Below are 13,413 nucleotides of genomic sequence, written 5' to 3' on the forward strand. Positions count from 1 at the left end.
CTCTTTTCTTTGTTACCTCGACTTACGAGTAGAGGGACCTTGATGGTGAGCTTGTCTGCGGTTGTTATTCCCGATGTGGCCAGCTGGCTAATCACCGGACTTTGACATTACACTAGGACAGGGGTCTCCAAACTACGACCCGCGGGCCTATTTAATTGATTTGTATACAAATAATCTAAAAATGCGTATTTCAATTTGCAATACGATGCAAAAGGCCTCTAAAAAAACAACTTGAGCGATTTAAAATTCATATTGCGCTTGTGAAAAATAGCATCGGTGCGGTGAAACAACAACTTTTGACAGCAAAACTGCATCTTGAGCTTCTGAAATTGTTTTGCTGACATTCGTTTCGGACTTGTAAAACCCTGTAAAAACGTAATATTTCCTAAATATAATGCAAGAAACGCACTAAATAATTGATTTGTATACAAATAATCTAAAAATGCGTGATTTAATTTGCAAAACGATGCAAAAGGCATGTAAAAAAAAAACAACTTGAACGATTTAGAAATAAAATTGCGCTTGTGAAAAATAGTATCGGTGCGGAGAAACCACAATTTTTGACAACTAAACTGAATTTTGAGCTTCTGAAATTGTTTTTCTGACAGTCGATTCTGACTTGTAAAACCCTGTATTAGGTGTAAACAATAATTTTAGAATTTCCAAAATTTCATTATTTTTCCTCAAAAAACAATCAAATTACACGGTTTTTGTGTAGTAAAATTACAATTGTCAGAAATCTGCTCAAATACCTTGTAAAATTCTCATGATTCCTACAAGAGTTGAAAATGTATGACTTACAGACAAGAATAGGTGCGTGAGAGTCAAAAATTGATGCGCACTTTCCAAAATTAGGAGGCAACGATTGTATTTTATTGCTTTCCCTGATGGTTAAAACAGACTACAATTTCTATAGAATAGAGTGTCGTTTTAAATTTATCTTATTGATATGTGTTCCACTATTTCCAATATACTAAAAAACTTCCTTCTAAATGCAACGATTCAACGAGTAGTTTTGTATAGTGTTGACTTGATTTTATTCGAAAACCATCAAGCCATGCGTAAAAAAACTGTTTAGAATAGTAAAGGGGTCTATTACTTGTAGGGGAAAGCGGTGCAAAATGGGCATGTTAAGCAGTTTACTGAATATTCCTTTGAATATGCCATAAAACACAATTATTCTTGCATTATTGTATACCTCTACCATTTATCTATGGATTAAAATTGCCAAATAGAATGAAAACAACTTACAATCATGAATACAATGTAAAATAAAAGTTGATATTTTACGATAGGCCATTTTGACACGCGGGGTAAAATGGACATTGCCCTGGGGCAAAATGGGCATATGTAAACAAACTGTGAAACGTCAAAACACTGGGGCAATATGGGCCAAAACAACTGCGCCTAGGTAATGGCATATGCTTTTGCGCACCGTTTCATGAAATGTATTTTCGTTCTATCTTTTGTTTTGCTATTCAAGAAAGCCCTTAAAATTCTTCCAAAAATATGTTATCGAAATTAAAACAGTTTTTACACGCTTTAATCTACAAAATCGAAACTTTCCAAGCTGTGTCTGTCACCATTATTGAGGCGACAAATATAACACCATAACCTCACCAACCGCCATTTGTCAAAAGCATCTGCCCATTTTGCCTCAAGCGTTACAGCCCATTTTACCCCACGTGAAACATTTTTGTATGTTTTGTTATATTAGTAAAAATATGCATTCAATCGCTTTGCTTTCTTCAGACAAATTGTACAGAAATATCATATCTTTAAAAATATATCATGTAAAACTTCAACGCATCCCTGTGACACTGGTTTAAGCTTATTTTCGAAGTGGCAAAAATTACATCAATATGCTATTAAACCTTATTTTGCATTTTTCTTGGTTATTTGTTAAGTAAGGGTTATGAAACATACATGGTGTTCATAGAACACTCTAATGAATACATTTTGAGCATTGGAAAGTATCTTTGTAGTGAAATAATGCTTAAATAGAGGGTGCCCATTTTGCCCTACATGCCCATTTTGCCCCACTTTTCCCTATGTGAATTGTTCCTAAACACACGAAAACTAATACGGTTAAATGAATCTGTCAATTGGAAGTGGAAAACTTGGAAAGTTGGATGATCAATATATTTTCATTTGCCATTTCTTTCTCTATATCCAAAAGGCAGATAGCTAATGCTACCCAAGGAACAAAATCAACATGAAATTCTGTTTTTTTCCAACAGATCGTCGAAGGCTAAGCAAGAAAGCATGTTGAGTTTGTTTCTTGGATAGTGCACTAATCATTCAAATATTTATTGTTTGACAATACGACAGAAATTGCTTTGAATGAAGTTATGACACAGTTTATTGGACACATGACCATGGACGTACCTTTACTCCAACGTCAAATACGGTTGCAAATTTTCTCTCTTATATTTTATAGCATCGATTTCAAGTTTCGTTCAAAATATACAACAGGTCTGGTGGATTGAATATAGCTTATTATTAACTTACAAACTACATTTCCTTTTTCATAACTTATCCTGTATAAGTAAAATATCAAGAAAAAATCTGTTGATAATGTATCTACGAGTCTTCCGATGGTAAACGACGGGTCTTAATACGGGTGACAATTGTCCCACTTGCATTTTTTTTTAGCTGGTTTTGTGTAGTTTTGATCACAACATGCCTTTCTGCTTCGATTGTTCCTGTAGTAGTTTGACCTCGATGGTATTTTGACTTGTGTGTCGATAGTGACCATTTCGTTTTGAACCGAGCCTCACACATGGCACATACGTAGGAATCCTGCAAAGCGAAATGTTTGGCCTGCCGGTGTCGCTTCATAGCATTCATGGAGCAGAATGTACGTCGACATTCCGGGCACTTATGCAGCTTTTCATCGGAGACGATTTCAATTTTTTGTAAACTCACTGCAAAAGTAAGAAGAATATACATTTATATATATATATATATAAAAAGAGTGTTCAAAATAAATAAATTTCAGAATCAGCTGCGGAAAAAGAATTTTATTTTTGGGAAAATTAGTAATTTAGGATATGTTTGTAGTATACAGAGCAGATTCCTATGCTATTTATTGAAATGATTTGAAATATTCGCCCTCGGCATCAATAACGATCTCGATCCGGCTCCAAAACTTGAACCTAGTCCAAGCGGGCGCCTTTGTAGCGGTCAAAGCGAACATCGATGGTGTAGTGGGTGGTAAGAGGAAAAAATTAAATCAGGTGATGATTACTGTTCTGTTCGCAGCATTGTAGCAATACCTCGCTGATACGGGGGTGGATTCGAAGCCTCTAGAAGGTTAACATAATCTCTCCTCCTCCTACTCTTACTCAATTCGTCCCCGTCGCACAGAACGGTAACATGCCTCTCAATTATCCAAGCTTGGGTATACGGGGAAACCCAACCCCTTGGGCGGATGGGTTGCATGGCTAAATTGAGAGGGGGGTAAATGATGGATCAAATGATGGAAAATCAAATAAAAATGTTCACGCCCCTACTAAAATAAAAAAGGTATAAGATTATGACTTGTTTTACGGCCGCCTCGCAAAAATCATCTATACGTGCCCATCATCTCAACATCTTCAAGGGAGACTTTAATGCCAAAGTAGGTAGGGAGCCAATGTACCGCCAATACACTGACTATCACAGTCTGCATGAGCACAGCATCGATAATGGAAGTAGATTGGCCCAGTTCGCTGCAGAGATTGTTCGCTCGTCGGTCGTCGAAAGTACCAATTTTGCGCGCAGGGACATCCACAAGATCACGAGGGTGTCCCAAGATGGAGACACCCTCAACCAGATACACCACGTGTTAGTAAGCCGCCGACGATAATCGAGACTGTTATTGGGCATCCACACTAGTGATGAGAATAGTTCCGAAAATTGAGGAACGGAACGAACCTGCCAATCTGGAGAAAAAGAACTGAACGCGGAACGCAGGTTCAAGATAAGCTGCCCTGATTAAGCTTTTTTCAGTGGCTCACTTCATGTATGGATAACTTAAAAGTATCCATTGAATATTGTTTAATTGGTGCATCCGGTGCACTACCGGAGAGACAAATTTAATTACACTACAGCGGTGAAGAGAGTCCAATTTCATTGCGGTGCACTACCGGAGAGTGCACTATAATTGTCCATAAGAATAGCGCTATTTCACGGGCCAATAAACGGTGTTCAATAAGTTATTGCGGAAGGCCAAACTTGTGGTACACGTCCACGACCACGTACAAAGATCTAATGTTAAAATTCAAGAGCGTTCATTGAAGATGCATGCGCAACGAGCAGCTTAGCACCCAACACATAACAATTCATTGATTGCCACAATTCAGTCAAAATAACGCACCAATTTAATAAGATGTACATGGCAGAAGAAAGGCAATTCATTCATTACGTTTACCAATAGCACAGGATTGTCCCTTTTAAATTTTGGCGATCAACTTCTCACCTCACCAAAAATCTCTATCCTTTTCTAGCTTCATGGCGCTGGAGTTTTACCGTTATCTCTGTGATAGTGTATGACTTGGGCTGTTATCACTCACATAGACAGAATGTGTATGTGTATCCATATTAGAAACGAGCAAAAGAAAAGAGAACGACGTTTTACGACAAATCTAAAAAAACGCTGAGAGAAACAGGTTCAGATTTCACCTGCTTCCTTTATACTTGGCAAATCGGCCCATCGTATGAAAGAGGCCCATCGAGCGTTCCAGACCGGATCGAAAATAACGCTGAGAGACACGGGTTCATATTGAACCTGGATGATTTGTTTACAACAAACCGACTCATCAAATCAAAGATAGTAGAATGTCGAGCGTTCTAGGTCGGACCGCAAAAAGCACTGAGAGCAACCGGTTCAGCACAGATCACAGAGAACGCTGATAGCAGCCGGTTCAGATCGGATCGATAAGATCGTTCATAGCAGCCGATTCAGGTCGGATCGCAAGGAACGGTGGGAGCAACAGGTTCAGATTGGACTTACTTGGGTTAAAATTAAGAATCGCGATCCGGACGCTTGCATGTTGGAACGGATCGCACCTGGCAGGTTTGAAACGCACCGCGAATCATTAATCCACACACTTCGGGCTAGCCCGCTATATTTTTTTTCTTTTTCTCAGTTTAAAATAACTGAGTCAGTTTTCGTCTTCGATCTGCATGGCAAACCCTAGCCTCCTGTCATACCGTACTGTCAAAAATTTAACAGCCGCGCAACTAATGTAAACAAGGCATAAAGCTATCCGGTTGCGTAGATTAAAGTAGCTCAGTTCTACCAATCAACCTACTTTTTCTTTTGTTTAAAAATATTTAAAATAAGTTCATATGCGTTCAAAATTATTTTGTTTCGATTGGCATTAATCTAGCTCGTAAACAAACTGAATAATTCGACTGCTTTGGAAGAGGCAGAAATATCGCGAGGGACAAGTAGCACTGTTTGAAAAATTTAGTTACTTTTTGTCACTAGAGACGTTGTCATCTGCTATTGGAAAGTCTTTTATATGTACCGAGCTCGTGTACCTTACCGTTTCGTAAACTCCATTCAAAAAGGAACAGTACAGTACGTACGCTAGCCCGAAACGTGTGGAGGCCCAATTAAATATCAGAACTTATCCAGGAGCCAATATCAATTCCGATCACTACTTGGTTGGCCTAGTGATACGCTGAAGAATCGCCCGCCCCCACGCCAATGGGGGCGGAGAAAACACGCAGCTTCGGCTCAACACGGACTCACTAAGGTACAATACTGTCAAACAGGAATTCAAAGCCGCTTTAGACGAGTCTCTACTTAAAGAAAACAGATATGAAACTACGAGAGAGAGGTTTTTTTAATGCATAAAAAAACATAATAAACAGGCAAAAATTACACTCCCACCACGTAGTGGCAACAACAAATCTTGCTAGTTCGACGAAGAATGCAGACAAGTGACTAAACGTAATAAATACTGCATACCGAGCAATGCAACAACTTCATAGAACGCGAGCATGCGCAGAGAAATAAACACGGCTCAGACGCCTCGATGCCTTGTGATTGGAATCTCGGCATCATCTACCCCATATACAAGAAGGGAGACAGGTTGGACTGCAACAACTACAGGGGTAATACGGTTTTGAATACCGCCTATAAAATATTTTCCCTGATCCTTCAGCACCGCCTTGTCCCGCACGTCGAAGAGATAGTCGGAAACTTTCAAAGAGGATTCCGAAACGAAAAATCAACCACTGATCAGATCTTCACCATGCCGCAGATCTTGGAGAAGATGGCTGAATACAGAAACGACACATACCATCTCTTCATAGACTTCAAAGCCGCATATGATAGCATAGCCAGGGTCAAACTGTATAACGCTATGAGTTCTTTTGGAATCCCGGCCAAACTGATAAGGCTAGTTAGAATGACTATGACCAACGTCACTAGAGCGTCGATGGTGAAACTCTAAGGACCTTTTGCTACCACCAAGGATTTGCGCCAGGGGGACGGGCTTTCCTGTCTCCTATTAAGCTGGCACTAGAGAGGGCTATCCGCGACTCGAGGGTGGAGACTACGGGAACCATCTTCTATAAGTCAACCCAGATCCTGGCATACGCTGATGATATAGACATCATTGGTCTGCGGCTCTCCTATGTACCAGAAGCTCACCAAGGGATCGAGCAGGCGGCAGAGAGGCTCTGCAGAAAAACGAGGCAAAGACCAAACTGATGGTGGCAACATCTGCGGGCCTACCAATAAATAATCAGAATCTACGCAGGCGTGATGTACAGATAGGTGAACGCACTTTTGAAGTCGTCACAGAATTCACTTATCTGGGGTCTAAGGTCAGCAGCGACAATAGCATGGAAGCTAAGTTACGCGTAAGGATGCTGGCTGCCAACCGGTCATTCTACAGCCTGAAAAATCAGTTCACCTCAATCAGTCGCGACGGACGAAGCTGGGACTATAATAGTACCTATATAGTACCGGTACTCACATACGCCTCTGAGACATGGACACTGTCCAAATCTGACGAAACCCTCTTAGCCGCGTTCGAGAGGAAGATGCTCAGAAGGATACTTGGCCTCGTATGTGCGGAAGGACAATGGAGGAACCGCTATAATGACGAGCTAACCGAGGTGTACGGCGACCTCACTGTCGTGTAGCGTATCAAGCTTGCCAGGCTCCGGTGGGCTGGCCATGTTGTACGCATGGAAACGGACGACTCAGCCCGTAAAGTCTTTTTAGGCCGTCCACAAGGACAGAGGAGGCGTGGTAGGCCCACATTGAGGTGGCAGGATGTTTATTGTGTGTGTGTGTTTGCGCGCGTGTTTGTATGTGTGCGTGCGTTTGGAAACCCCAAAACTATTTGATTCTGATGCGTACATTTTCATCCGCTGCGGCTACAAAGTCCATGCATTTTCGATCTCGCTACCTGAGAGACAACACAACCATTGGCATTGGCATCTTTGCGATCGGCTCTGCTGTTGGGGGTATTAAAAAGACACACGATCTAATCAAACGTGCGTGTGATATATTGCACATTTATTTCTAATTAAGCTAGCGGGTGCAAGTGGAAACAACATTTTGAAGTGAATCCATACAAAAGAGGATTCTGGATTTGTTTATTACGGTGCGCGTATGGTGCTGCACCTGTCCGTCCAGAATTTGGTGGCTTGTTGGTTTGGAGTAGTTATCATGACGCCGATTGACCGGCAACGCCTTGGAATGGGTTCGGATCGGTAGGTTCATGTTTTGGTCGAGTGCATTCCGTGCATTTGTCGCGCCACAGCAGTAGACCCGGCAGCACCAAAGTCAAAACAAAAACCTTCCCCGGGTGTGGACTAGTGATGGGTAAATTCAACAAAAATCCGGAATCGCTTCCGAATGACTCCGCCAAAATTGGAAGCGGTTCCGGAAGGTAGGTGCAAAACTCCGACCTCGGAGCCGTCCGGAGCCGTTGGAGCCGTCGAAGCCGTCCGGAGCCGTCGGAGCTGTCCGGAGCCGTCGGAGCTGTCCGGAGCCGTCGGAGCCGTCTGGAGCCGTCGGAGCCGTCCGGAGCCGTCCGGAGCCGCTAGTCGGCAACTGGAGCCGTCCGGAGCCGGCGGAGCCGTCGGAGCCGTTGGAGCCGTTGGAGCCGTCCGGAGACGTCGGAGCCGTCCGGAGACGTCGGAGCCGTCGGAGTAGTTGTAATAGTCGGAAGTATTCTGAAGCGCATTAATTTCTCGATATTAGTGATAATATTAGTGATAGTCTTCTTCATTTATTGATATGAAGTTTTTTGTGTGTTTTTTTTTTTTCAAAAAAAAGCCAAAAATAACTGTTTGCTCCGTATATATAGCAATAGAACTATGACGGGAGGTGGGTTTGATAAAATACGAAACAATGTAACGTAATTATGGCAGTTTTGCACGGTTGTTTACATCGACTAACGTGTATGGTTTAGGTCGCACTTGTTTTTTACCGAATAACATGATGGCACATGGACAAGACAAAGAATATAACTATCAATCATCCGTCCATCTTTTATGAAAATAAAGATCAATAATAGTTTGATTCATAGTTTTTCCTTATATATACGGAGCAAACAATTGTTTTTGACTTTATTGTTTAAAGAAAATACAAAAAAACTTCAGAGCAATAAATGAAGAAGGCTATTCTTTTACTCGTAAGCTGTTTTTTTAAATGAAATCATCGCTGATATCGGGAAATTAAAGCGCTTCAGAAGACTTCCGACTATTACAACGACTCCTACGGCTCGAACTGGCTCCGTCGGCTTCGACGGCACCGACGACCCCAACGTCTCCAACCGGTTCCGTTGGCTCCATCGACTACGACGGTTCCGACCGGCTCCGGACGGCTCCGTCGGCTCCGTCGGCTCCGGACGGCTCCAACCGGCTCCGTCGGCTCCAACTGCTACGACGGCTCCGACCGGCTCCAGCTGCCGACTAGCGGCTCCGGACGGCTCCGGACGGCTCCGGAGCTCCCGACGGCTACGACGGCTCCGGCCGGAATCGACGATTTGAATTTTTCGGAATCGGAGCCGGAGTAGCAATGCTCGGAAGCGATTCCGAGCCGTGGGTGCGATTCCGGTTACCCATCACTAGTGTGGACTGCTATGCTAAGTTCTTCTTCTTCTTATTATTATTATTATTGGCGTAATGGCCTACGCGATCATGCCGGCCTTTTCAGGACTTGAGTACCGCGTAGCCGGATAGTCACCTCTTGCTACGGCGGACGGTTCATACGCGGTTAGAACCCACGACGGGCATGCAGATGTGCGGAATGATGGCGTTGCCGCGCGACCGCTCCTATCCAGCGGGTAACTTGCATACTGCCACACTGTCTCCTGCTCGATGCATACGCTGCAGGCAGTGGGAAGGATGCACCTCCACGATAAAAAAACACCGTCATGAACCAGCGGTGGACCTAACGGTAGCCGGACTAGGCGGTCGCCGAAAATCTCTAGTCTGTAGTATGCCGTATGTCTACAAGTGGACAGAGTATTAGCGACAAGGGCCCCCGGAAAGATGGTCGTTGGTGCCCCGTGGCTGGAGAACCATCTTCATTCTACCACCCCCCCCTCCCCCCCACCCCACCACACATGCCGGCAACAATTTTAGGGCCTGTGACCGATGATCGTAGGGGTTCCATGGCCACCCCCCCCCCTCCGCCTGCAATTTAAGTATAATGTTCAATCTATCTCCCAACAGCTGTGTGCCAGTACCCCCTGCTCCCGGTCATCAGTTACCATTTACAGGGGCCTCAATTCGTCTTTCCGCCTTTCATGAACACCTTCCTTTCTTTGACCTATGGATCATAACATTCCGGAAGAGCATACATTCGGCGACAGTTTTGCATACACACGCACACTCACAACCATGCGCAGGATGCTTAGCATATCTATGTAATCCACAATAGACGACAGCAAAATCTTAGTGCTAAGCTTACTCCTTAACACGTTCAGCACGATTGCATGCCCCAGGGACTGCCAGTGGACTTTCCAGTATACCGGTTCCACAATCAGCTTGCGTTCTAGATGCCGGCGGAACGGTAAGCTCATGAAAATCAGCGCCGGACTGAACGTGTTAATGCGAATTAGGGTTCTGCCCGTTGCACAGCAAACCCTCCTGCGTAAACTAGCGATTCCTTAATCATTTTTATATTGCAGTGTTTGAACTCATTGCGATTTTTTGGTTTGATTTGTGAAAATGCAACTTCATCGCCGCAATGTTTGTTAACGGCATTTTTAGGAGCCACAACAGCTCGCGAGCATTGACCACACGCGAGAAAGAGATGGCGCTATGGAGGGAAAAAGCACGGACGACGGCTGCCAGCGATTGGCCGTTTGATGCACCAACACATCCAAACCTTCGGCAGCGCGCTCAGGCGAGGGGTATGAGGCGGAGCCAGGGACGGGAAGCTCGACGAGCTGCTTGACAAATTTGCCGTTGGAGGGAAAAGGAAGGCATGATAAAATTCTCCGAACGGCATGATTTCTTCCGTCGCTTTGCACAGCGGTTATAGAGAGATCGGTCGAAATACACGTGTGAAGCATATCTGCTAATTAGAACTTATTGTAAACCACACTATCAGCTATTGACACATTGTAACACACTGCGGAAAGCCAAATCGCACTATTGCAACACATTCATTATATTACATCAGCAAATCAATCCATACAATAGCAACATACCCAGACCATACCGTTCATAGAAAAACCCATTGAGACATTTATCGAAAACAACCGAAACGCACAACATAAGCAATTCAAGCGTTACTGCAGCAAAGTGGACAAACAGAGAACGCATAGCAACTTATTGCTAAAAGCGCAGTGTAGGCAATGATCGACGAACGCACTCGTTCTTTGGCTAGAACAGTTTATATTTTCCACAACCTTTGTAAAAACACTAAAAGCGCACCATAGGCACATAATGACAGACACCTCACTCCGATACAATGTATAAATTGCAGCTCATATCAATAACCTTTAATTAAGACAAAAACACATTCCAAAACCAAATGTACGAAACTTATTGAGTATAAATAAAACCAATTCCGACCATGGCAAGTCAGATTCGTTCGGACTGTCAGGATAGGACTATGCCCATCCAACATCTATCGACTTCTCATTTAAAGAGTTTAGTTATGTCCCGCTACCCAAGGTAAGGCCTCTAAACTCCAACGTTTCCAGTAAGGGAAACCTCCTAAAGGTTTCTATGATCGCCTGGACGATCAAGTGTCGAAAAGTCCGCTTCGAACAAAGTGTTATTCTACCTCGATACATGTCAGCGAAACACTGACCTACCGCGATGGTATGCGTTGATCAGTTGTACCGTATGTACGCTCATCACATTACATGGCGACCGTAACCATCTCCAAACTTACTACACGTGCTTTGTGATGTACCAAGCTATGTGCTAAATAAAAATGAATTACAGTGATTTTGTTTTAATTATTAATTATACACCAATCCATAACAATATAAACATCAAGGAAACAAAACATTAAAGAAGAATGGATGATTTCCCTTCCAAAAATTGGTAGTCAAACCTCTGATTATCAGGCCTATTATATTGCATTCGACATTCGAGAAGATTCATTCGCACGTTCATTTTATTTATTTTGTTATTGTTTTCCTAGTGACGTTCCCCGTCGAGTAACCCTTCGACAGATTCGAAAAATGAAGTAAAATTCGGTACCGTATTGTTCTAACAGGAAGGCACATTCAAGGGATTTTCTGCCGACAGCTCAAGCTGTCGGGAACGAGCAAATCAAACCACACAATGTAAGCCAATGTCTACGTTTTTAATAAGGTTTAACATTAATTTATAAACACTCTCATCACTCATATTTACCCCATTGTCAACAAAATTATGGAGAGAAGATTTTAAAGAAGTGCTAAATCCATTTGTTTACGCTCATTCCGACCGCCGGTTGCTTCAACCAACTGTCAAGCACACAGATGATAGAATTAAAATGTCGACGAAACCTAAATCGATTCGAATGGTGAAAACGATACCTATTTTCCTCCCGCTCGTCTCGAGTGCTTTCATTCGAGTAAAATTATAGGCCTGTATACCTTCTAAAAGCGGATGGTATAGGAGGCTTCAACGTACCAACTTTATTAAGAAGAAGAAGCTTTCGTATTTGAAAACAATTCACATTTGTTTTTTAATTAGCTACCAAATAATAAAATGTTTTTATACAATGTAATTCTCTCATATGTAGTTTATGCACATACACAGTGAAAGGGCTGCAGTGATGAAGTGAATTAACCACTGACATTAAAGCTAACTTCGTCGAGAAAAACCATACCACTATCAGAAAACTGGTGAGATAAAGCGTACAGCTGCGTTGTATACTCTTTTCGTTCTTGCACTGTACTCAGATTGTGTACTTTTTCTTCTTTTTCAGGCTTTCAGTGACTTACGGATTACCCCGCATAGCAAGAAAGCCAGTCCCACGTATGGCGGACTCCGTCCATTTCCAAAGCGATTCAAAACGCTGAAAAGTAGCGAAAAGAGTAGCTTATGAAGTAGCTTCTACTTCCCATGCTACTTTGGTTGCCTAGATTCAGAAAAATGTAGAACATGATGCGCGTTGCGTTCCGAACCTGCCAGGTGCGATCCATTCCAGCATGCAAGAATCCGGTCCGCGATCCTTATTTTTAACCCAACCAGGTTCAAACTGAACCTGTTGCTCCCACCGTTCTTTGCGATCCAACCTGAACCGACTGCTATCAACGTTCTCATTGATCCGATGTGAAGCAGCTACTCTCAGCGTCCTCTGCAGTCTGTGCTGGACTGTTTGCTCTCAGTGCTCTTTGCGATCCGGCCAAGAACGCTCGACGGAGAGAGTTGCTCTTTGATTTGATGGGCCGATTTGCTGTAAACAAAGCATCCGGGATCATTTTGAACCTGTTTCTCTCAGCGTTCCTTTCGATCCGTTCTGGAACGCTCGATCATCGGCTCTCTTTCATACGATGGGCCGATTTGGTACGTACAAAGGAAGCAGGTGAAATCTGAACCTGTTTCTCTCAGCGTTCTTTTCGATCCGGTATAGAACGTTGTTCTCTTTTCTTTTGCTGGTTTTTGTATGGAGATACGCTTCTGTGTATCCTGTGTATGGATACAGCGCAAGTCATATTCTCTCAATTTCATAGATAACGGTACAACACTAGCGCTTTGAAGTTAGAAAAGGATAGAGCTTTGTCATGAAGTGAGAAGCTAATCGCCAAAATTTTGAAGAGACAATCCAGCGCTAGCGGTAAATGTAATGAATGAATTGCTTCTCTTTTGCCATAAGGATGTTATTAGTATTGGTGAGTTATTTGGTCTGGATTGTGGTGATCAATGAGTTGCTATGTGTTTGGTGCTAAGCTGTTTCGTTGCGCATTCAATAAACTCACTTGAATGTTGACATGTTTAATT

The 13,413-nt window shown here is 42.9% G+C and overlaps 1 protein-coding gene across 8 annotated transcripts in view; it reads right to left on the minus strand.

Annotated features, from left to right (window-relative positions):
- Positions 1-2,334: 2,334 nt before the first annotated feature.
- The window catches only part of LOC120905760 (protein abrupt-like), an 80,870-nt gene continuing 69,791 nt past the window's right edge, over positions 2,335-13,413 (minus strand). For 5 of the 8 annotated variants that reach the window (XM_040316849.1, XM_040316850.1, XM_040316846.1 and 2 more), the window contains one exon: positions 2,335-2,927. In XM_040316849.1, the coding sequence (XP_040172783.1) occupies positions 2,584-2,927 (344 nt within the window). In that variant the 3' untranslated portion in view covers positions 2,335-2,583. The remainder of the gene's footprint in view (positions 2,928-13,413) is intronic. The other 3 variants (XR_005739941.1, XR_005739939.1, XM_040316854.1) reach the window with 2 other exon arrangements.

Source organism: Anopheles arabiensis, chromosome X (genome assembly GCF_016920715.1).
Source record: "Anopheles arabiensis isolate DONGOLA chromosome X, AaraD3, whole genome shotgun sequence".
Classification (NCBI taxonomy): Eukaryota; Metazoa; Arthropoda; class Insecta; order Diptera; family Culicidae; genus Anopheles; species Anopheles arabiensis.